General features: G+C 41.1%; 1 protein-coding gene across 2 annotated transcripts in view; it reads left to right on the top strand.

The window, feature by feature from the left end:
• Nucleotides 1-934: 934 nt before the first annotated feature.
• Metap1d (methionyl aminopeptidase type 1D, mitochondrial) overlaps nucleotides 935-24,321 on the top strand; it is a 99,204-nt gene continuing 75,817 nt past the window's right edge. For both annotated transcript variants that reach the window (XM_042694168.1, XM_042694166.1), the window contains exon 1: nucleotides 935-994. In XM_042694168.1, coding sequence (XP_042550102.1) covers nucleotides 955-994 — 40 coding nt within the window. In that variant the 5' untranslated portion in view covers nucleotides 935-954. The remainder of the gene's footprint in view (nucleotides 995-24,321) is intronic.

Below are 24,321 nucleotides of genomic sequence, written 5' to 3'. Positions count from 1 at the left end.
TTCCGTCCTCTGCTTTTTTGAGACAACATTAAAAGACAATGTGCACATTCACAAAGAATTCTTATCACTTGCTTGCATATAAAGTCCAGAAACTGCTACAGTCTCAGTTTGGTCAGTTCCTTTACCAGACATTGCTTGGGTTCTCTGCTGAGCACAAAGTCTACCAAGATGAGTAATACCTGGTGCATGACAGGATGGGATCTACCCCAGAGCAATGGATTTGGCAAAAATGGGAACCATCATCAATAGGGATACCCAGCTCTCACTTGACTCTTAATTGGCCTTCTGTAGACTCCATTTTTTTTTTCTTGGCTAATGCAGTTTGACATGCATCATCCTTTTAAACATCAAATTTAGGGTTAAGACTCAAGTTACTATTGCCACCTTTACCCCCAATAAGTCCTTAGGAGGAAAAAGAAGTCCCCTGAACATACTTAGCTTTGGCAGTGGCAGTGGCACACAGATACTGTTTTATCTGGAGCCTCTGCAGAGGAATGTGGAGACTAGGACAGCAAACGGGGCAGCTGATGACTTCGAATCCAATTTTACTTTTTCAGCTGAACGCAGGGAAATAGTTTAAACAGAGTGGCAGAGACGCGAATGGCTATGTTGAACACTAGATTGTGCTTTATTTTTTTCCTTTCTGCTTAACTTCGGGTTTCCATGCACCAAAATGTTGATGCTATAAATATGGGAGGCCGCGCTTACCTGACAGGCTTCTTCCAACCCCCCTGGGCCCCAGGGGCTCAAAGGCAGCTTAGGAACTGCGGCTGCTGGCCCGGGTGCTGGAGCCACTGCCCTGTGCTGTTCTTCGCAGCTAGCCTCTCCGGGGCAAGCGCATGCGCTCTCACCTCCCGCGGCTCAGCGCCCTGGGTCTTCAGAAGGGCAGTGGCTGGACCGCTCCAGGGGGCGGAGCTTGCGAGGGGCGCCTGAGACCACGTGAGCGGCACCAAGATGGCGGCGCCCAGCGCTGTCCACCTGCTCGCCCGCCGAGGTAAGTACCTGCGGGAACAACCCCGCGAGGGTTCGAACCCGCGCTCGCCGCGCGCCCGGGCCCCAAGCGGCACTGGGTGCTTCTCACACCCGGTGACACGCCGTAGGAATGCGGACGCACACTTGTTCAACCTACTTTCTCCGGGTTCGCTTTACCTCAGGGTTACACAGCGGCCCACGGCGGACGTTTCCCGGGGCCGCGCCGGGTCTCGCTCGGGAGCTCGGCTTCCCGGGCGCGGCTCTGTGGGCGTGTCCTTTGAGGAACCGTCAGGTCCCGTTCCCTCCCGGCGACCGGAGAGAACGAGTGCCGCCCGCGGACTGGCCGACGGCCGTGGCTCGGAGGGAGGGCCGAGGTTTTAGTTAGGTCCGCCGGCGCGCCGGCGGCTGACCGGCGGAAAGGAGCTGGTTCCGAGTCTCTGTGGGAAGGAACTCGAAGGTTGTTCCGGGTCCGAGGGAGAAGAACCCGCCGTTTGAGAAGGAGCGGCTTGCTACTTAGAAGTCGGGCGCGTCGGCGGTGGGGTTGTTGTGAGGTAACTGTTGTTGTCGCAGCAGCGTCCGCCGTCTGCTCAGGGCCTTCGCGTACGTTGACTCCGTGGCACGCCCTTTACGTAGAACAGCGGTGATTCCTGTACCGTGCCGATGCGGGGGCCTCGGTGCCGTCCCCGAGTTCTGTGTTTTGGGGTCGTTTTGCTCGAGGCTAGCCAGCGCTCTACCACTTGAGCCGTAGAGTAGCATGCACTTTGCTGCTCCCACTTGAGAAACTTGACCCCCCAGATCTCAGCCCTTCCTCTCCCCCCCCCCCCCCCCCCCGCCCTTTCTTGGCAGTCGTGGGGCCTGAAGTCGGCCTGGGTTGCTGTCCCTGAGCTCTTTTGCTCAAGGCTAGCCCTCTACCACTTTGAACCACAGCTCTACTTCTGGTTAGTTGGATCTAAGAGTCTCACAGACTTTCTTGCCCAGGCTGGCTTTGAACTACAGTCCTCACATCTTAGCCTCCTGAGTAGCTGGTATTATAGGTGTGAGCCACTGGCTCCCAGCCCTCCCCCCCCCCCCCCCCCCCCCAGGCGCAGTCCTCTATACTGCATGCATTCCATTAAAACTAGTGTAGAAAGTTCAGGTGAGACTGGATAAGTATAAATGTATGTAAGAAGAAAAGCGGAAGGTACTTTCAGACAGGAACGAGGTTGCTGTGTGTATAGACCTCACTTATTTGTGTTAGTGGAGATGCGTAAGGACTCACTGGAAAATGTGGTGATGGATGCATAAGGACAAGCTGATGTAGGTACTTTGGACATGGAAGAATGGGGTCAACATGACAGTGCAGTCAGTTTACAGCTCTTAAAGTCTAGGCTCCAGTCTAAACAATATTTATAAATTTAATTACTCTTCCTTTTTTTTTTTATAAGAAGTAATGTTGAATAGTTTTCATTTTTGTGCACTGCAGATAATGGTAAGGAATCTGATGATATAATCAAGGCAGAGGAACCTCCAAGCCACACACACACACCACACACACACACACACACACACACACACACACATACACACACATAAACATATAGACATATAAATGTATGTAATTTACATGTGTCATAAATAAACTTTTTGTAGATTACAGAAATCATTTACTTTCCTTCCTTCTCTCTCTCCCTCCCTCCTCAGGCCTTCCCTCCCTTCCTCAGCTCTATTCTCTGTCACTTACATTCTGACAAATGGTGGTTTAGAAAACTCTGTGTGACAATTATTGTAGGGAAGTTAGAACAAGTTATTGGTTCCTATAACCCATTTCTCCATGTCCCACAGTGCTGCCACAACTGTGAGGGAGATCTTCTGACTATAAAATGGGGAGGTTTTAGTGAAGAAAGCATTCCTCTCTGTTCTGTCCAATAGTTTTAAATTATAGACGAATGTTTTTGCCACATATTCCCTGATCCCTCAGAGTAGAAAATGAAGAGTAAATTGATGAAGATTCTTCTCTATACTCTCTTCCCCTTTTTATCCATCTACTGTGTTGAAAATTCCTCCTAGGTCTTTACATACCCTGGTTAATCTCTTGGAGTCAAAGAGCCTTTTAGGCCATGACTGAAATGTTCCCAGGAACATTCTAGACTCAGTGCAGAGTTCTCATCCCCAGCCCTAGGAACTCTGTGCTCCTTAGTTTTTTTGTGCCCAACTCTCTCTTTACTAGATTTCTGTTGAGCTCCTGAAACTACTATGCAAGCTCTTTTGCTTAATGAGTCTGGGAAGTAATAGGGAAGGCAAGTAAGTGAACTATAGTTCTGTTGATAGCCAGAAAATGAAAGTAGAATTTTTCATTAGTTATATGTGTATAAATACTGAAAAAAGGTGTCGTTTTAATTAATTAATTATGTGTTAGCAATGGGGTTTAAACTCAAGACCAGGGCACTGTCCCTTAGCTTTTTGCTTCAAGGTTGTGTTGAACCACGTGAGTCATAGCTCCACTTTCAAAATTTTGGTAGTTAATTGGAGGTAAGGATGTTTCTGACTGTGATCTTCAGATCTCAGTCTCCAGAATAGCTAGGATTACAGGTGTAAGCCATCAGTACCCAGTTCCAGTATGGGCTGTCTTTCTCCCTTCCTTCTTTCTTTCCTTCCTTCCTTCCTTCCTTCCTTCCTTCCTTCCTTCCTTTTCCTTCCTTTGTTTTTTCTTCCATCCTTTCTCTCTCTTTCTTCTTTTCTTCCTTTCCTTCTTTCCCTTTTCTTTTTCTTTCTCTTCCTCCCTTCTTTCTTTCTTTCCTTTCCTTCTTTCTTTCCTCTTTTTCCTCTTCCCCCTCCCTCCCTCCTTTTCTTCCTCCATCCTTTTCTTTTCCTTTCTTTCCTTTCTTACCAATCCTGGGGTGTTAATTCAGGATAGTCATAGTCATTAACTATGGCTACTCTTATTTCTTCTATACCTCCACCCACTTTGTCTCCCCAAAGCTGGATTGTTTTGAAGAATATACCAGATATACAATTACATTTGTATATTATTTTTCACATTGTACAGCTAAAAGATGAGAAGTCTAAGATTGAGGGTGTGCCTCAGTAATAGAACACTTGCCTAGCATGTATGGGGCTCTGGGTTTGTTACCTAGCACTATAAGGAAGAAAAAAATAAAATCTTTTCCCCCTTCTTATATTGTGCTTATCATTTCCAGAATTTCCATTTGACTTCTTTATAAATTATAATTTCCATTTTGCTATTAAAATTTCCCAGCTGTTCAGTCATTATATCCTTCTTTTCCTTTAAGTTCTTGAACAGCTGTTGTAAAGTCCTTGTCCATTAATTCTGTAATCTGGATTATTTTGGGTTCTGCTTCTGTTTGGCTGCTTTATTTTTTTATTTTTTGGTTGTGGGGCTTGAACTCTGGGTCTGGGTGCTGTCCTTCAGCTCTTCAGCTCAAGGCAAGTGCTCTGCCACTTGAGCCACAGAACCACTCCTGGTTTTCTAGTGGTTTATTGGAGATAAGAGTCTCACAGGGGGCTGGGAAGGTGGCTCAGTGGTAGAGCGCTTGCCTTGCACGCCTGAGGCCCTGGGTTCGATTCCCAGCACCACATAAGCAAAAAGAAAAAAGCCGGAAGTGACGCTGTGGCTCAAGTGGTAGAGTGCTAGCCTTGAGCTGAAGAGCTGAGGGACAGCGCCCAGGCCCAGAGTTCAGGCCCTACGACCGGACCCAAAAAAAAAAAAAGAGTCTCACAGACTTTCCTGCCCGGGCTGGCTTTGAACTGTGATCCTCAGATCTCAGCCTCCTGAGTAGCTAGGATTACAAGAATGAGTCAGGGGTGCCCGGCTTTTTTTTTAATGATGGTTTACAATGTGATTGTAGGTTATAAAAATTTTCTGCTTCTTCACATGTAATATTTAATTATACATGTGACACAGTGAATAATATGGTGATTATGTTGTTTTTCTTTTTTTTTTTTTTTTTTGGGGGGGGGTGTCCAGTCGTGGGGCTGAACTCTGGGCCTGGGCGCTGTCCCTCAGCTCTTCAGCTCAAGGCTAGCGCTCTTATGTTGTTTTTCTTTAAGACACATTGACTATTGTTAAATTACTGGTAATGTTTGATTCTGTCAGGCTTGGCTTTATTCTTTGGTAGAGCAGATCTGTTTATGTTTGGTCTTTAATCCTGGTGATGCCTTATTCTATGTAGAAGTCAGCAGTTTTCTGTAAAGAACCAGATTGCAAATATCTTTGGCTTTGTAAATGGCACAGTCTCTGTTACAACTCTGCCAAAGTAGTGCAAAAGCAGTGTAGACATAACATAAATGAGCATAGCTATGTTCTAATAAAGTCTTATTTACAAAAGCAAATTGGTATTCAGACCTTGTTTTGAAGTGTAACCTGGATATATCATTTCAGTTTTCCCACTCTTGCTGTAAGGACATGATTTGTACTCTTCAGGTGTGGTCTTTCTAAAATCTAAGTTGAATACCTGAAGTATTCTGTGAGGTGTCCCAGTGTCTTGACTGAGCTGGGACTGGGATTCCCACTTCTTCCAGCACTGCAGCCTCTGGAATGTCTGTTCAGCTCTCAGGGTGCTGCACCTTAGTCTGACAGACCTTGTATGTCTTCCCACACTTTGATGCTGCTTTCCCAATATCTTTACCCACAAAGCCCAATTGCCAGACTTTTTTTTTTTTTTTTTTTGGTCAGTCTTGGGGCTTGAACTTGGCATGGGCACTGTCCCTGAGCTCTTTCTGCTCAAGACTAGCACACTACTCCTTTGAGCCACAGCACTACTTCCTGTTTGCTGGTGGTTAATTGGAGATGATTCATGGACTTTCCTGTCCAGGCTGGCTTTGAACCATGATCCTCAGATCTCTGCCTCCTGACTAGGATTGCAGGTATGAGCTGCCAACACCAGGCTGCAACTGCCAGACTCTTTAGCTATTTAACTAGGTAGCAAAGTGCTGTGCTCTGTTTGAGCATCTCAATACTACCCAATATCACAGCTGGGAAGTTTGCCAAAGCAGAACTCTATGGTCAAAGTGGGCTCACCTTGTGTGTTTTCTGTAAGGTTCGCTGTCCTGCATTGCCCAATATTCAATGCCAAAACTAGTTGTTGAACATATTTTATATAATTACTTAAGACACGAGAGAATTTCTGTAGCCCTGACCAATATGGATAGAAGAGGATGTAAATTTTTACTTTCCTTCTTTTTTTTCCTTCAGATTTACTTATTTAATCTGACAGAGGCCTAATATCCAAAATATACAAGGAGCTCTAGAAATTAACCCTCCTCTAAAAAACTAATAAGCCAATCAATAAATGAGCAAAAGAGCTAAAGAGAGACTTCTAAAAAGAAGAAGAATGGAAAATAAACATATGAGGAAATGCTCAACATTCCTGGCCATAGATGCAAATCAAAACAACATTGAGATTTCACCTCATCCCAGTTAGATTAGCCAACATCAAGAATTTGAACAATTCCAATGCTGGTGGGGATGTGGGGAAAAAATAAACCTTTTTGCACTGTTGGTGGGAATGTAAACTAGTACAACTCTGGATGGTGATTTGGAGGTTTCTCAAAAAACTAAACATAAGGCTGGGAAGGTGGCTCAGTGGTAGAGCACTTGCCTTACATGCATAAGGCCCTGGGTTCGATTCCTCAGCACCACATAAGCAAAAAGAAAAAAGTCGGAAGTGGCACTGTGTGGCTCAAGTGGTAGAGTGCTAGCTTTGAGCTGAAGAGCTGAGGGACAGTGCCTAGACCCAGAGTTCAGGCCCCACCACTGGATCCAAAAAAAAAAAAACAAACCTAAACGTAGATCTTCCCTATGATCCAGTCATACCACTCTTGGACATCTACCCAGAACATTAAAAGCCAGGATACTCTAAAGAAACATGTACATCCATGTTTGTTGATGCACTATTCACAATAGCCAAGTTATTGAAACAGCCCAGAGGCCCTATAATAAATGAACGGATCAAAAAAAATGTGGTACCTATACATAATAGAATTTTACTCATCCCTTAGAAAGAATAAGATTATGTTATTTGAAGGGAAATGGATGGACCTATAACAAATCATGTTAAGTGAGGTAAGCCAAGCTCAGAGAGACAAATGACATTTTTTCTCTCATATATGGAAACTAGATCTAAAGCACAACTGGACATGGCAATTTATGCAGGGCAATATGCATTTACACACAAAAGAGACTAAAGGAGGATACATTTAGGAGAGGAACTCAAAGGTGTTAACTTTGCAAGGTTCTGGTGGCTTACATCTGTAATCCTAATTAATCAAAAGGCTGAGGTCTGAGAGTCATGATTCAAAGCCAGTCCAGGCAGAAAAGTCCTTGAGACTTACCTCCAATTAACCACCAGAAAAATGGAAATAGCACTGTGGTTAAAAATGGTAGAGCATTAGCCTTGAGTGAAAAAGCTCAGGGACAGTGCCCAGATCCTGAGGTCAAGCCCCACAACTGATGAAAGAGAGTGGGAGGGGAGGAGGGAGAGATGGAAGGAAGGAAGGAAGAAAGGAAGGCAGGCAGGCAGGCAAAGAACAGGTATAATACTCCTCTGAACATCTAAAATACCACTTACTGAAACAAATTTCAGGAAATGGAAACATAGTTTGGAGGTGTGATGGTGGTTTGGTGGTGGTGTTTTATTTTTCTTTTTCTTTTTTATCTATTTTGGGGTGGCAAGGGGAAGGCACAGTAATGGAGGGAGAATGAGTGAACAAATGCATGGTATTCAATATACACTATATGAAAAATTAACTATGCGACTTCGGGCAGGGATGGAAGTGGGGAATTGGGGAAAGTGAAGGAAGAGGTGCCATTGTCCAAGAAGCATTGTACTGAATTGTTCTTGGAATTATAATCCCTTTGTACAACTCCTTAATACTAACAATAAAAAAAATTATTTGTTGAACCAACTGGTTAGTTTGTGTGACCTTTGGAGCTTTTCACTTCTCGAATTTTATAGGTTGTATTATATTCCACTGGAGTTGTTTAACATGTTCCTCTGTAAACTAACAGTTAGATCCAGAGCCTGATTTTAATTAAGTGAGACTTTTTTTTTTTTTTGGCAAGAACACTTCGTAGGCAATTATTGATTGGTGTTGTTATTGTTGTGGTTGTGTTTTGTGGGATTTTGTGTGTGGGGGGGGTATTAGTTGCCATTAGTGATCTTAATCTAGTTCCATTAACTAAATAGTTTACAAAATGGTAACATTTTAGTTTGATTATTTTTCAACATTTAGGAAAGTACGTTTATTCTTGTCAACAAGTATTCACTTTGATTTTAGTCTCTTAAGTTTTATTTTATTTTATTTTGACAATGTAATTGTCTTTATTTTGATAGTGGTAGAAATTACAGCACAGCCAAATTTCAGGTAGTGGAGACATTGGTAGAAAGTGCAGAATTTGATCCTGTATGATTATTCATCAAAACCAAGCCAGCACAAGGATTCAATGAGATATGCCAGGAAATCAGCATAAATTCAATATTAGCTAGGATGATGAAACAAGTTGAGATGCATAGAAATTTGGAATTTGTATATTATCCCTCTCCTCCCTAAACCCAAAGATCATTCAGATGAGATACATAAAATCCAGACACTTTTAATGCATTGGCAATTAGAAGTCCTATAGTGTGGACATCTTAAGAAATCAAAACTAGGGGCTGGGAAGGTGGCTCAGTGGTAGGGTGTTTGCCTTGCATGCCTGAGGCCCTGGGTGCGATTCCTCAGCATCACATAAGCAAAAAAAAAAAGCCGAAAGTGGCACTGTGGCGCCAGTGGTAGAGTGCTAGCCTTGACCTGAAGAGCTGAGGAACAATGCCCAGGCCCAGAGTTCAGGCCCCACAACTGACATTAAAAAAAAGAAAAAGAAAAAAAAAGGAAATAAAAACTAGACACTGAGGAGTTTCCAAACTGCTCATTGCTGTATAACCAGACATAACCTAGATGAATGGTTGTTAAATGAATCCAGGTGCTCACTGCTTTGTAGTTCCACCAAGTTAATAATCATTTTCATAGTTTCACATGATTCAAAAACATAAAAATAATCATAATAATTAGTGACCCATGAAAAATCACCCAAAATTAAGTTTTGGAAAAAAATCCAAAATTAAGTTTTCAGCATCCATAAGTAGATTGTAATTGGAACACAGACAGACTCATTCTTTTGTGCATTTTCTACAACAGCTTCCTCTTCATAGTGGCAGAGTTGAGTGGCAATAATGACTATATAACCAGACAAATCTAATCTATTTGCTCTCTAGACCTCTATTTAAAAATATTAAAGGTTTAGACAAGTACATGTCGTTAGAGTAACTTGAGGAGAATCTTCTAGATTTAATAGTAATTGACCAGATTTTCAAATCCAGTGCATATCAACATATACCAAATTTGGCCTCCTTTATTTAAACTAACAATTCAGTTAAATACAATAATATTATTTCAAATACAAATTAACTTTCTTCAACATTGGCCCCTGTGTTTATTTTTTGGCATTTATCAAGATCTGCCCTTAACTTCTCACATTCAGGCAATTATCTGTGCACAATGGACTGACTAGAATGGGAAAAAAAATCACTTGACAGAGATTCAGTGCCTACCCATTTATTTTCTACCCTCCTGACAATGCATAAATGTTGGATCTGATAGTAAAATGGGGATCACTTCTGATTATCTTGATACCTGTATTTCTTTTTTTTTAAATGAGTCGGGCGCCAGTGGCTCACAGCTGTAATCCTAGCTACTCAGGAGGCTGAGATCTGAGGATCGCAGTTCAAGGCCAGCCCGGGCAGGAAAGTCTTTGAGACTCTTATCTCCAATAAAACCACCAGAAAACTGGAAGTGGCGCTGTAGCTCTAGTGGTAGAACGCTAGCCTTGAGCTGAAGAGCTGAGGGTCAGCACTCAGGCCCAGAGTTAAAGCCCCACGACCAACAACAACAACAAAAAAATTTACTTGATTGTTGTTGTTTAGAGGTGATATACAGTGGGGTTACCTTTACATACATCAGATAATAATAAGTATATTTCCTTTCTTTTGCATAGTATCATCTGTTCCCTCATTCTCTCCCATTTGCTCCCTCTCATCTCCACCCATGAGTTGTGTAGTTCACTTTCATCAGTGTCCAGTGCAGCCAGTGAGCCCTGCTGCTGCACTTTTTCACCTGTTTTCCACTGATTCTGTGCCTTCCCCACACCTTCCCTCAAATGGGCACATGAATACACAGTATGGGGTAAAGAATAGTCATCAGAAAGTGAAAAAACAAATTAAGGAAAAGGTCCTTTGCTTCCATATCTTTGGAGTTCATTTTAATATGTGCATTATTTTATATACATGTCTTGACGAGTATTTACAACAATGAGTTTATCCTCCAAAACTAACCAGTGAGTTTGTGTAATACCATCATAGAAATTAGTTGATTGTGCATCAACTTTAATTTTCTGAAAGCATATGAAAGCATGGAGCATTGAAACAAAATTCTGAGGTAGGATTGCAATATTCAGGAAGGACAGCAAAAGCTATTCATAAAAGTAATTTTCTTATGTGTGTGTCAATCCTGGGGCTTGAACTCAGGGCCCTCATGCTGAGCTATTGTGTTCAAGGCTAGCACTCTACTACTTGAGCCACAGCTCTACTTCTGGCCTTTTGGTGGTTAATTGGAGATAAGCGTCTCACAAACTTCCCTGACTGCACTGGCTTTGAACCACAATTCTCAGATCTCTGCTTCCTGAGTAGCAAGGATTACAGGTTATGTCACCAGTGCCTGGTCCCAGAAGTAATTTTTTCAATTTTAAATCAGTTATGGGGCTCTTTTGCTCAAGGCTAGCACTCTACCACTTTGAGTCACAGCTCCACTTTTGATTTTCTGGTGGTTAATTGGAAATAAGAGTCTCATGCCCAGAGCTGGCTTTGAACTGCAATCCTCAGAAACTTAGCCTCCTGAGTAGCTAGGATTATAGCTGTGAACTACCAGCACCCAGCAGAAGTAACATTTTCAATAAATGGAATTTAGTATAACTTGGGTTACAGTAGTAGAAATTTCTAGAGTAAAAATGAGTCTTCCGGGGGCTGAGAAGATGGCTCAGTGGTAGAGCGCTTGCCTTGCATGCCTGAGGCTCTGTGTTCGATTCCTCAGCACCACATAAGCAAAAAGAAAAAAACCGGAAGTGGCTCTGTGGCTCAAGTGGTAGAGTGCTAGCCTTGAGCTGAAGAGCTGAGGGACAGCTCCCAGGCCCAGAGTTCGAGCCCCATGACTGGACCCAAAAAAAAAAAAAAAAAGAATCTTCCCCAAAGCTTATTGTAGGTTGAGCACTTATAACAGAATCAGAAATCTGCATATAGTAAAATGTCAAGCCTTAAGTTTCTACCTTAAGAAAACCTATATTCAATTCCAGCCCTGCTAAATAAAAAATAAATGTTGAAGAATCTTGACATCTGAAGGTTATTACCTTCAGTAGGAAGTAAGCTCCCCAAATATATACAAATGTTGTGAATATAGTATTTTCCTGAGGAAAATTATGCCTGGTTTTCATTAATTTCTCATGATCTGTACTATAGTGGAAAAAAATAGCATTTCCCATGCAGTATCAAAATTGATATTCTTCCCATGAAATGTGGGGTGGGGGGGTCTGTGCGTCTTGGAATTGTTTTGGGACAACTTCCACACAGAATATGGAGAAATAATGCTGTGTGACTTGGGAGGCTGTCATAAAAGTGTTGAAAGCCCGTGCCTGTGGTTCACGCCTTGTAATCCTAGCTACTCAGGAGGCTGAGATCTGAGGATTGAGGTTCACAGCCAACAGGAAAGTCTGTGAGACTCATCTCCAATTAAGCACCAGAAAACTAGAAGTGGCTCTGTGGCTCAAGTGGTGGAGTGCATGCCTTGAGCTGAATTGCTGAGGGACAGTGTCCAGGCTCAGAGTTCAAGCCCCACGACCAACCAAAAAAAAATAAAATAAAAATAGAAGGGTTGAAGCTTCTGTCTTATTCTGGAAACTTATGCTCATGGCATGAAATATCTTATAGAAAACCCATCTACCTTGTGGTTGCTGTTATGAGAAAGCCATGTCATCTGGAGAAATTGTGTGAAGGGGCTCTGTTCAGGACCCCTTACTTCAAGTCATCCCATCCAGCCTTTCAGCCACAGTTAGTCTTCATGTCTTTTTGACTGAAGAAGGCCTTGGGCATTAGGCAACCTCAAACATTGATTTCTGAATTCCCACAGCATCCATGGGTATTTTTCCACAGTGTTAAGTTCTAGTAGTTTGTTGTACAGTAAGAGTAACTGTGGCAGTGTATTTTATCTAATCATGAACAACAAGTATTCAGTAGAAAACCTAAAAAAAAAAAATCCTGTTGTAAGGCATCACTACACATGACAGATATTTACCATTTATTTATTCATAATCTAGATTATCTTTACCAGACAGCAATTATTTACCAAGGTAAATAAAGCAGATATTCCATATTTACCATGGTTTATGTTGGAATTGATAGAATTCTTAGGGGAAAGAACCATGTATCCTAAGCCGAGGACAGTAGTACTAGCATGTCCCCCATATTATATGTTCCACAGCACATGGGGCCAAACCTTTTCTTTCTTCCCATTAATTCCTGTATTGCTCCTTTATGGTCAGAGAATATAGTTTACAGTTCTTCTTTCTACAACTATTAATGCTTTTAGTGGTATAATTTATCAGGTTTAATCCTATTTCATATGTTTATATAAATATTTAATTCAGGTATAAAATTTTATATTAAGTCAAATTTACTGACTATAACCTTCTGAACTTAGAGGCTGAGGTAGCTGCTGTTAGAGAATCACATGAGTATAAAAAAAACCAAACTGGAGCAGTTCCTTGTCTCTATTGACTTGTTGCTGTTCATAGATGAAATGATGAAATAGGGTTTGGGAAATAGTAGAAGAAACTACTGTAAGATAAGGGGTAAGGAGAAAAATTACCCAACAGAACTGAGACCCAAACTAACGTTACTGTATATTTGTTGAGGCCCCTCATTGACACTGTGATTTTTCCCAGTGTGCACCTCCCCTGAGTATAAGACTGAAAGTGGAGCTATATCGATGGGAGTTTTCTAGGTGGATTGTTCTAGAAACAACAGGGGATAAGAAGGGCAGGAGGACTGAACTAATGAATCACAGAAACTAGCTGAGGCTAGAGGTTTGATGAGGACAGAGACTCATTTCATTTCTATCCACACCCATTATTATAGAAATGAATAGCCTGGAAGTATAAGTTAAAGAGAAGAGGCTGATGGTTTGGGGAAAAATTGTTATCCAAGATGAAATTTCAAAGAACAGGTATAGTGCATAGGGAGAACAGAGGTAGGGGCTTGGAGTTTCATGATGGAGGTGACTGCCCAGCCGAACCAAACAGTTACTTAATTGATGAAAGAAGCCTCATGTATATGACAGTATACATGAAATAGTGCTCTGGGAATAAGAGAAGGGAAGATAATTTGGAGCTGGCATGACTTGTGTCATTTGCTGTTGATCACACAGTACAATGGGACAGGGAACTGGAACAGGGTATTAATACCAGGAAGCTGGGCCTTGGGGAACCATCTTGGAGATAGGCCACTAAAGAATCACTTGGCTAAGTTCATGACACATAGCAAGTCCATAATAGCTAATCATAGTTGCCGTCATAAGAGCTGAGATTAGTGTTACACGACTATAATCCAAGACTTGGGACGATCAAGCCAGAATCTAGGTTAGCCTAGTCTACACAGTGGGATCCTGTCTCAGAAAAAGAACAAGATGTTATAGAAATGCCTGATGAATAAATATCACCCATGTTCCCACCATTAAGTAGAAAGATTTCTAAAATGATTTTGGAGTTCTGAAGTGATTTTTAGAACTCTAAAGTAGTTTTCTCCCCCAAAGGAGAGCTACTAGTAATATAACTGTAATTTTTTTGGGGGTGGGCCCAGTCGTGGGGCCTGAACTCTGGGCCTGGGCTCTGTCCCTCAACTCTTCAGCTCAAGGCTAGCGCTCTACCACTTGAGCCACAGCACCACTTCCAGCTTTTTTCTTTTTGCTTATGTGGTGCAGAGGAATCGAACCCAGGGCCTCATGCATGCAAGTCAAGCGCTCTACTACTGAGCCACCTTCCCAGCCCCACTATAATTTTTAAAAGTTATTAAAATTTTTTTACCACATTCACAAGAGAAAGTTTATTAATTACTGAAATATTTGGAAAATTATATCTAATATTTATATATCACATCCTTGTTTTTCCTTCAGTCTGTGTTAACTGCATTTAAGGCCTTATGTATCCTGTTACTGTCAGTAAGATTATGATTTTCCTATAAATTTATTTTTTTCCTATAAATTTAAACAACTAGGTTAGCAGTGGAAAGAACATATTCTCCACAAACCCACTGATGTTGTACAATACCTGTCTCTCTAATAATTGAGATTTCAAAAGCTAATTCCTCTCTTACCTTTGTCATTTTCCCCACCCACTGCTTTCTGCTGTGTGCATAACAGCTGTTCAGGGCATTGCTAGCTGCTCACAGGGCTCAGGGTGCTACAATCAGAAAAGAGGGTAACAAAACACAGCAGGAGGAATCTATGAGGGAGCCTATGAGCACGAGGCAGGACAGACAGCTAGATGGCAGCAGGGCAGCTTCAGCATGGGAAGATTATCAATTCACAAGGTTAAAAAGAATGCATGTCCTCTAGTGTCTATCACCAGTCACTTTCAGTAGAGCCTTCCAACTCAGGGAGCAAAGAGATGGTGCATGTTAGACTAGAATCCCAGCTGCCCACCCAACTCAGTTTGGTTGGTTAGTACTTTGCGGTAGCTTCTTTTATAAGGGTCAGATTAATTTTCTTGTACTGTTTTCTACTTTAATGTTATTGCTTTAATCATTAGAATACCACCAATTCCTTCAGGCAATAGGAAGCTATTGAAGATTTAATGAGATTCATATTGCTTATGCTTCAATGTTGATGACTTCCTGCATGCATATTAATCATTCCTGACCTTGATCTTAAATTCCTTCCCATTACAGATTCTCATCAAGCATACCTACTAGATCCCTCTGTGTTTACCCAGATATCTGGTTCACTTCCAAAAGTAAAAAAGAGCCTAAGTTAAAGAACATTAAGTTTAATGTTCAATGTGTGTCAGATTTTCAGTACTTCTGTCTGATCCCTACCATGACTGTAAATCTGGAAAATTGAAGGGGAGTAAAATCAGCAACTCTTAACAAGGGATTTAGCCTTGTTTAAAAAACTGTATGTTCTGTGCAGCAGACCTTGAACATGCCCTAATTGGTTGTCTAGGTCAGTATGTCCAACTGGCAACTCTCAGAGTCCATCCAGGCCACAGAGCATTTCCGGGTGGCCTGTGAGCACTCCGGCTGTCTGCTGTCAGGCAGCAGGACTGAGCCTCTGGCTGCTGCTTCACTAGCTTCATCCTATAGTTCAGGCCCACCCCTCCTGCTATATAGGCCTGGGAAACCTGGGCTGGCCACCTGGTCTCCTCATGGCCCACATCTATGCATCTGCCCCAATTGTTCCCTCAGCCATCTTGGCAGATTTCCTGAGCAACAGTCTTTCTTCAAATTAGGACTGAATTAGGCAGAGGTTGGAGAGCATGAGAGAAGTACAGGTCTCTGGAGTCTTGGGAAAGATGAAAGGGCAGGAGAGGCAGGTGGAGGGGATCACATCAGTGGGAGAGAAAAAATACGTGTGTAAGCAATAGCAGATAAGAAGGTACATATACAAAGAATCAGATATGAGGGGAATATGTAAGAAAGAAGTGAGAAGAGAGTACCTGTTATTGAGTATATAGCATGTTTATTAGTTGAAATGGGGTCTTGTTAACTTTTTTTTTTCCTGTTTATGTGGTGCTGAGGAATTGAACCCAGGGCCTCATGCATGCAAGGCAAGCGCTCTATCACTGAGCCACCTTCCCAGCCCTCTTGTTAACTTTTTGACTTGCTTGACCTCAAACTTTGATCCTCTGGTCTCTCTACCTTTCAAGTTATTGGGATTTCAGTTGTGTATAGTCTTGCCTGCCCAGGATTTCCTGGCCCTTTCTATTTCAAGATGGGACCCCTATACATTCCCTCATTTCATACTGTTTCTCCTTCATAACATATACTGTACTTTAAAGTCGCATGTTCATTTGTGTGGCTGATTGATTAATGTCCATTTACCCTCTGGACTTTGTCTTTTTTTTCTCATGGTCTTTCTATGTGTGATATGATGAAAGCTAAAAGGCTTCAAGACTTTCATCAAATCTTTTTACTTTTATTTTTCTGGCAAATCATGACAATACTGTTTATCTCTGAAGACTATCCATGAATCACATTTTCTCCATCTTATTAATTCTTTTTTCCTTTAATTTACTTACTTTTGTACTACTACTTCTGGTAGTAGTATAGTATCTGGTAATTATATTAGGAATCTATCACTTACCACACATCAGTCTTCATTGATAACACATAGCACAATCCTTACCCCCCAAAGACCTCACAGTCTAATGAAATATGTAGAGACACAGGAAGGACCACCATAGAGCACCTAGTCTAGCCTTAAGGATCAAAGACTTCCCTGGGGAAGTGACATGTAAGAAAAACCTAAAGTCTGAATAGTAGTGAAGCAAAAGAGTAAGGTAGAGGAACAATACACACAAAGGCCTAAAACAGATAACATGTCTTTCTTGAAGCAGATATACCATTAGAGTCCCAGGCCACTTTGAAGTGATAAAGCATAAGAGATACTCAGGATGGAGATTATAAGAAGTTTGTAAAGTATATTAATGTAGTAGATTGCATAAGGGCTATAAACCTTTCTCTTTATATATTTGTTTTCCTTTGAAATATGACTGAAGCCTCTTCCATCAAAAGGTGGTCAGCCCAGGTTTCCCAAGCCTTTCCATCCTTTGAATCTGATACTAGCCAGTAGCTTCTTTACTCAATGGGCTGATACATGCACAGTTTTGAAAAGCAGTTGCATGTTGGAGCCTATTTTCTGCTGTTTTAGAGACTGTCATGACCTTCACCACAATGAGAAACACATGGCTAAATTTTACTATTCCCCCCCCCCCCCCCCCCAGCTAACTCTGACCCAACCTTCAGACATATGATTAAGGTCATTTTAGATCCCATCCCCTCACTTCCAACCAAGCTTCCAGCTGAGCTGACCAAACCAGTAAGACAAACCATAAACCATTCAATCATGAAAGTCAAAACATTTGTTGTTTCAAGACAGTAAATTTTGAGGAACTTATGCTACAGCCAAAGTGGGAAGGAGTATATGCAAGAATGTGACATGTTTAAATCAGAATGTCTCCATCAGGGTTAGAGGTGTGGTTCAGGTGTGGTAGAGTACCAGCTAGTGATTGAAAATATAAGATACCAAGTTTCCCCCATCCCCCCCAAAAAAGACATGTAAAGAATGTCTGAATGGCTTCAAGGAGGAAGATTAATTTTGATCTGGAAACTAAGAGACCTGTGAAGAAGCCAGTGCAGTGTGTTGGGTGAGAGGTGATAACAGCCTGACCCAGGAAGTGAGAATAGCAAGGAGAGAATCATTTTAGGAGACATTTACAAGGTAGATTCAGATTGTTTGGATGTAGAGATAGTCATGGTAGAAAGGGTTTAGTGGTGGGTGTTTCTGGCTTGGGTGGTTGAGTGGACTGTGGTGCCATTCCTTAAGAACACTACAGGGAAGACTAAGTTTCAAGTGTCAATTTAACTTGCATCATGTTAAGTGTGAAGTGCCTGGAGACAGAGAAGATTTCCAGTAAACTGAGGAGACTAACAGGTCTGACGAGTTCTGCAAAGGGACCTGGGCTGGAGATATAAATTTGGAAGTAATGAGATAAGATGGCAGTAGAGCCGGGTGCTGGTGGCTCACGCCTGTAATCCTAGCTACTCAGGAGGCTGAGATCTGAGGATCGCGGTTCAAAGCCAGCCCAGGCAGGAGAGACCGTGAGACTCCTATCTCCAATAAACCACCAGAAAACCGGAAGTGGCGCTGTAGCTCAAGTGGTAGAGCGCTCACCTTGAGCTGAAGAGCTGAGGGACAGCGCCCAGGCCCAGAGTTCAAGCCCCACGACCGACAAAAAAAAAAAAAAAGATGGCAGTAGAAGCTCCCTAAGGGGAGGTTGGTAACAGAAGAAAACTGATATACAAGAGATGATCATGGGAGGGAAATGTACAAAAGAAGATGAAGAGTATTTAGACCAATAGGAAATGGCTTTTTCATAGTTATTTTTTTTTTCATAGTTATTTTTTTGTTAGCTGAGGATCAAACCCAGAGACTGTGTATTCTAGACATGTGCTCTCCCACTGAGTGATATCCCCAGTCTTCGTTGTTTTTTTTGTTTGTTTGTTTTCTTTTGTTTTTGAGACAGGATCTCACTGTGTATCCCTAGATGGCCTCAAACTCTGAATCTAGCCTCTTGGGTACTGAGATTATAGATCTGCACCCCCTCATACATGATCGATTAATTACTTTTTAGTTAATTGTTATAAGATATTGAGGCAAGTTTCCAGGTATAGTATGGTAATCCTTTCTCCTCATTACCAGCCCTGCATTTTCAAATGCTTTCACATGACCTGCTACAACTGCATAGTCTGTAAATCCAGAGTCCACACTCTAAAATCTCTTGCAGAATCAGCACATCCTCGCATGTTCTCTCTTTGTAGTAATGGAACCACTGTCCTCATAGCCAGACTTAGTTCCTTTCTCCTAGCTTGTATGTAGTCAATCATCAAGTGATATAAATTATACCTTTGGAGTCTCTTGTATACATCCCTTTTTTTTTATATTTTCTAAAATCACTTTTGAGGTTTAATCCCTCTTTGCTTCTCATTTTTTCTGTTGTAATAGCTTCCTAAAATTATATCATGTCTTAATTCTCTAAGTATCCTACCCTTTTAATTTCCCTAAGGAGTCATTTCTAATATTTCCACTCCCCTCTTCAAAAACTTAAATATTTTTCTGAATTAAACTCTTAAGAACTTTATGGTACAACATTTGTTGTTTATTGAAATTGGTCAGTTGTAAAATGCTACGTGCAATATAAATATTTATTAGTTTTTAAAAGACCCAAAACATAATCTTTTTGCATATTACTATGTCTTAAGTATTTCAAAACCTTTAGAATATGGTCAAGGTTTACTATTCCAAATAAGCACACCAGGAGGTGTGGCTCAACTAGTAGAGTGTCAGCCTTGAGGGAAAAGGCCAAGCAAGGCAAGGGACCCCAAATACAAGTCCTAGTATGGCAAAACAACAACAAAAAACTGACTAAAAACAAGTAAGCTACTCAATATTTCAGCAAAAACTACTTCAGTCAACCCTTGACTGAAGTCACAGGCTTTCATAACTACTATACCTTTTAATTCATACTTTACCATTAACCTGAAATGCTATTTCCTAATTTTTGTGAAAATCCTATTTGTAAAGCAAGGACTATTTCAAATATATCCTCTCTCTAGAGCCTCGCATAGTCTTTCCTGATCATTATGATCTTGCCTAGAAGTCTGCTTTCTTTCACTGTTGTCCCTTACCTCCACCAATATTGGAGCCCACTAGTTAAGGCTTAGTTGCAGGAAACAAATCACTCTAGCTCTTTCAAACAGAAATGCTTTTTATGTAAGAATTGAATGTTTAGCCTTTAGTAACAACTTCCAGAACAGCTTTTCTGCCTACTAGAAAGGCTATGCTGACACCACCTCCAACTGCATCCCATACTCACAAAGCTATTGTAGGTCAATGGAATACTTCTGCAGAAAAACATCTCCAGAACTTAGTTTATCAGTTAAAAAAAAATGGTGAAACCAACAGGAATGAACCCTGTTCAGTGGATAAATTCATGCAAATTCAGGTATAGTACTCTGTGTAAGGAAAATCTTTTTTGCACAGGGCAGTCCTGGGGCTTGAACTCAGGACCTGGGCACCCCTTCTTTGAGCTTTCATCCTCAAGTCTAATGTATTACCACTTAACACAGCTCCACTTCCAGCTTTTTTTTTTTTTTGAGGGGGGTGGTATTAATTGGAGATAGGCATCTCATAGACTTTCCTGAGTGGGCTAGGTTTGAACTGTGATCCTCGATCATAGCCTCCTGAGTAGCTAGGATTACAGGAGTAAGCCACTGGCATCCAGCCGGAAATGTAGTTTTTTATTGTCTGATGTCTACAGTACTAAGACATCTTAAGAAGAGTTTGGAATGGATACATTTCTTTCACTATCATTTTTATGCTACTGGATTATTAGTAGATATCATAGAGATTTCCTGCCTTAGACAGGAGATATCTATGTAATCCCAACACTCCCTAGTACTATAAATGCAAAAGGTTCTGTAGAATGTAAGAGCTAAATAACTATTTGCTAAAAAAAAAAAAAAAAAAGTGAAATTTAGTCATCTTGCCAAGAATTGCACCATGGGAAAACCTTTTAATATTTACCCAAGATAAGAAAAGGTATGGGCTGGGAAGGTGGCTCAGTGGAGGAGTGCTTCCTTGCATGTATAAAGCCCCGGGTTTGATTCCCCAACATGACATAAGCAGAAAAAGCCGGAAGTGGAGCTGTGGCTCAAGTGGCAGAGTGCTTAGCCTTCAGTTAAAATGCTGAGGGACAGTACCCAGGCCCAGAGTTCAGGCCCCATGACCGACCCAAAAAAAGAAGAAGAAGAAGAAGAAGAAGAAGAAGAAGAAGAAGAAGAAGAAGAAGAAGAAGAAAAGGTAATAATTAGAAGAAAATATAGAATGCTCCAGGGAATTTTTCAGTTTATGTAAAAAAAATAGAAATTGTATGGAGCTTCAATGGGTCATGCCTGTAGCTACTCAAGGAAGCTGAGATCAGAAGATCTTGGCTCAAGACCAGCAGAGACAGAAAAGTTTACAAGGTTCTGTCTCTAGTTTACTAGGAAAATGCCAAATTGGAAGGACTTGACCAGACTCAAATAGTGGAACACCCCGGTCATGAACAAACAAGCTGAGAAAAAATTAAGGGCCCTGAGTTCAAGCCATGGTACTAGCACCAAAATAAATATATAAATGAATAAAAATTAAATAAAATTAAAACTGAGATCCTAGCCACAAATAACTTTCCTTCCTAATGTTAAATAAAAGAGAGGCTGTGGATGATCCTAAATCACTGAATAAGAGGGAGTAGCCTGTAGAACTGCCCTGGTGAACTGTCACTGCAGTTATTGCACATGATTTCTGGACTGAGAAGATTGAGCATAATAGGTGGTACTAAGTGTTATAAACCAACATCTGTTTATTAAGGGCCCTAGGCCAGAAATGTGAGGGAGAAAAGGGTCAGTATTTCCTTATTACTCATCCCAACACATAGCCCTGTAGATTTTGCCTCCCAGACCCACATCATGTGTCTCTTTCCATACAGCCATAGCCTTTTTACTTGCCTCCTTGCCTCCAGTCAGCCTCCAACCCCTAGTTTTATTTCTTTTATTTTATTGTGAGCTGTGGGGTTTGAACTTAGGGCCTGGACACTGTCTCTGAGCTCTTTTGCTCAAGGCTAGTACTATACCACTTTGAGCCACAGCTCCACTTCCAATTTTTGAATGGTTAATTGGATCTAAGAGTTTCACGGGGACTTTTCTGCCCAGGCTGGCTTTGAACCACAATCTCAGATCTCAGCCTCATGAGGAGCTAGGGTTACAGGCATGAGCCACCAGTGCCCAGCCCCTAGTTTTATTTTTCTATGTCTTAAAATTATTTTTTGTTGTTTTTTTTTCCTCCCACCTCCACAACTATCCCCCTCCCCCTGCCAAAGTTGTAAAGTTCATTTTCAACATAGTGTTTTGTACATCTCATTGTTAAAATGAGTCAACATGTATCCTTATTTAATAACATTTTGTTTTTTCCCTTCCCCTCCCCGAATTAGAGAAGTGTATATACAAGATGCAATGCACTGACATCAAATACAGTGAAAACAGGGTTATACCGTGGAGGAGGAACATACAAAGCAACAAAAAAAATCACATGGTACATTATAAACACATTAGAAACAATAACAAGAAAGAAAAAAGATATTTGTGTCCCTATTTAGGTTTCATTTCACTTAACATCATCTTATATGGTCATATGTACATAGCTTTTGGCCTTTGCAGCATTATTTACCATAGCTAAAATATGGAACCAACCCAGATGCCCCTCAGCAGATGAATGGATCAAGAAAATGTTCTATATATAATGGAATTCTATGCCTCCATCAGAAAGAATGACATTGCCTCATTTGTTAGGAAATGGAAAGACTTAGAAAAAATTATATTAAGTGAGGTAAGCCAGGCCCAAAGAAACATAGGTCCCATGGTTTCCCTTTTTCCCTTATTTGCAATAACTAGTACATGTGTGTAGGACAAGCAGAAACGGTCTTTTTTTTTTTTTTGTCAGTCATGGGGTTTGAACTCTGGGCCTGGGCGCTGCCCCTCAGCTCTTCAGCTCAAGGCGAGCGCTCTACCACTTGAGCTACAGCGCCACTTCCAGTTTTCTAGTGGTTTTTTGGAGATAGGAGTCTCACGGTCTTTCCTGCCTGGGCTGGCTTTGAACAGTGATCCTCAGATCTCAGCCTCCTGAGTAGCTAGGATTACAGGCGTGAGCCACCGGCACCCGGCAGAAAAGTTCTTTAAAAATTTTTAATGTGCATCTTTTTTTTTTCCAATCCTGGGGCCTGAAATCAGGGCCTGGGCACTGTCCCTGAGCTAGCACTCTACCAATTGAGCCACAGCAATACTTCTGGCTTTTTCTGTTTATATGGTACTGAGGAACTCATGCATGCTAGGCAAGCACTCTACCACTAAGCCACATTCCAGCCCAATGTGTATCTTAAGGTAGAACTTATATTTAATAAAATGCAGCATTTGGAATTGCATAAGAGGTGAATTTTGAAAAGCATACTCATCCATATATTAATCTAGTCTATTTTAACCCTAGTTTAAACATAACATTTAACTCCATGTTTTAGAGCACAAACTCTTCTGTATTAACCTTTCATCACTGTACCAAATACCTGAGATAAATAAACTGAAAAGGAGATAAAGGTTACTTTGACTCATAATTTCAGAGATTTCAGGCTATAGTTGCATGGTTCTGTTGCCTTTAAGCCTGTAGCAAAGTAGAACATTGTATCAGGGAGTATATGGTAAAGCAAAGTTCACCTCATAGCAATGGGACAACAAAGAGAAACAAGAAAGGGTCAAATCCCTGTGAATCTCTTTCAAGGGCCAGTAACCCTTAGCCTATATCTGTAATCTTAGGATGGAAGCTGTTTTCTCAAGCCATAGTACCTATAGGCTTTGCAAAAGCTACTCTGTGTGGCATATATGTATCACTTCTTAGCTTCATCTGGCAGCACATTTCTGTTCATTAAAATTTGCCTCAAGTACCATTTGCTCCATCTGTTGGTTCTATTGGCGTATTGATTAAAGTTCTTGTGTCATATTGTAACTATCAGTTAATGGATTTATCATGTTTCCCTTCTAGACTATAATAAATACTAGAAAATGGGTATTCTAAGTCAATAGGTATGGGGTGGGACCTGAGTATCTGCATGTTCAGCATGCCCCTTAGTGGGATCCTGAAGGTTTGGGCCTCCATTTTAATTCATTTCCAAGACCCACTTTGATTCTGAGATGTAAGACTTTTCTTCCTTACAATTTAAACTGTTTAGGGGAAGGAAAGAAAAAGTTTGGAGTAGTTAATTAAAACACAAAGGCATGGGCAGTCTTTTTTCATGCCCACAAAAAGATAATTATAGGGCTGGGAAGGTGGCTTAGTGGTAGAGCGCTTGCCTTGCATGCATGAGGCCCTGGGTTCGATTCCTCAGCACCACATAAGCAAAAAGAAAAAAAGCCGGAAGTGGCGCTGTGGCTCAAGTGGTAGAGCGCTAGCCTTGAGCTGAAAAGCTGAGGGACAGTGCCCAAGCCCAGAGTTCAGGCCCCACGACCTGACCCAAAAAAAAAAAAAAAAAGATAATTATAGGCTAAGGTAGATAATGAAATATAGGATAAGATGCAATAGAAATAAGATAAGTAGCTTTTTTTGCCTGAGTATTTAATGTGTTCAATTTTTATTCATTAATTTTAAAACTGTTTATTGAGCACTTACTATATGCCAGATACTGGTCTAGTCATTTCAAGATGCATCAACATAGATCTACTCTCAAGGAGCTTGCATTGATAGGCAATCAACAAATATAATAAATATTTTTAAAAGCAATACTGTGGAGAAAATAGAATAGCAAAGGGGCCCTTCTTTTGTCAGTGTTTCTAAATTACTAGAGCTAGTAATTTATTAGTGAAGATAGTGATTTATTTAATTTGCAGAATTTAACTAAGTGTTATTAAAGGC

This window comes from Dipodomys spectabilis, unplaced genomic scaffold (genome assembly GCF_019054845.1).
Source record: "Dipodomys spectabilis isolate Male_0828 unplaced genomic scaffold, ASM1905484v1 ptg000174l, whole genome shotgun sequence".
Taxonomy (NCBI): domain Eukaryota; kingdom Metazoa; phylum Chordata; class Mammalia; order Rodentia; family Heteromyidae; genus Dipodomys; species Dipodomys spectabilis.
The sequence above is the reverse complement of the archived record's forward strand: the minus strand, read 5'-3'. Positions and strand labels throughout refer to the sequence as shown.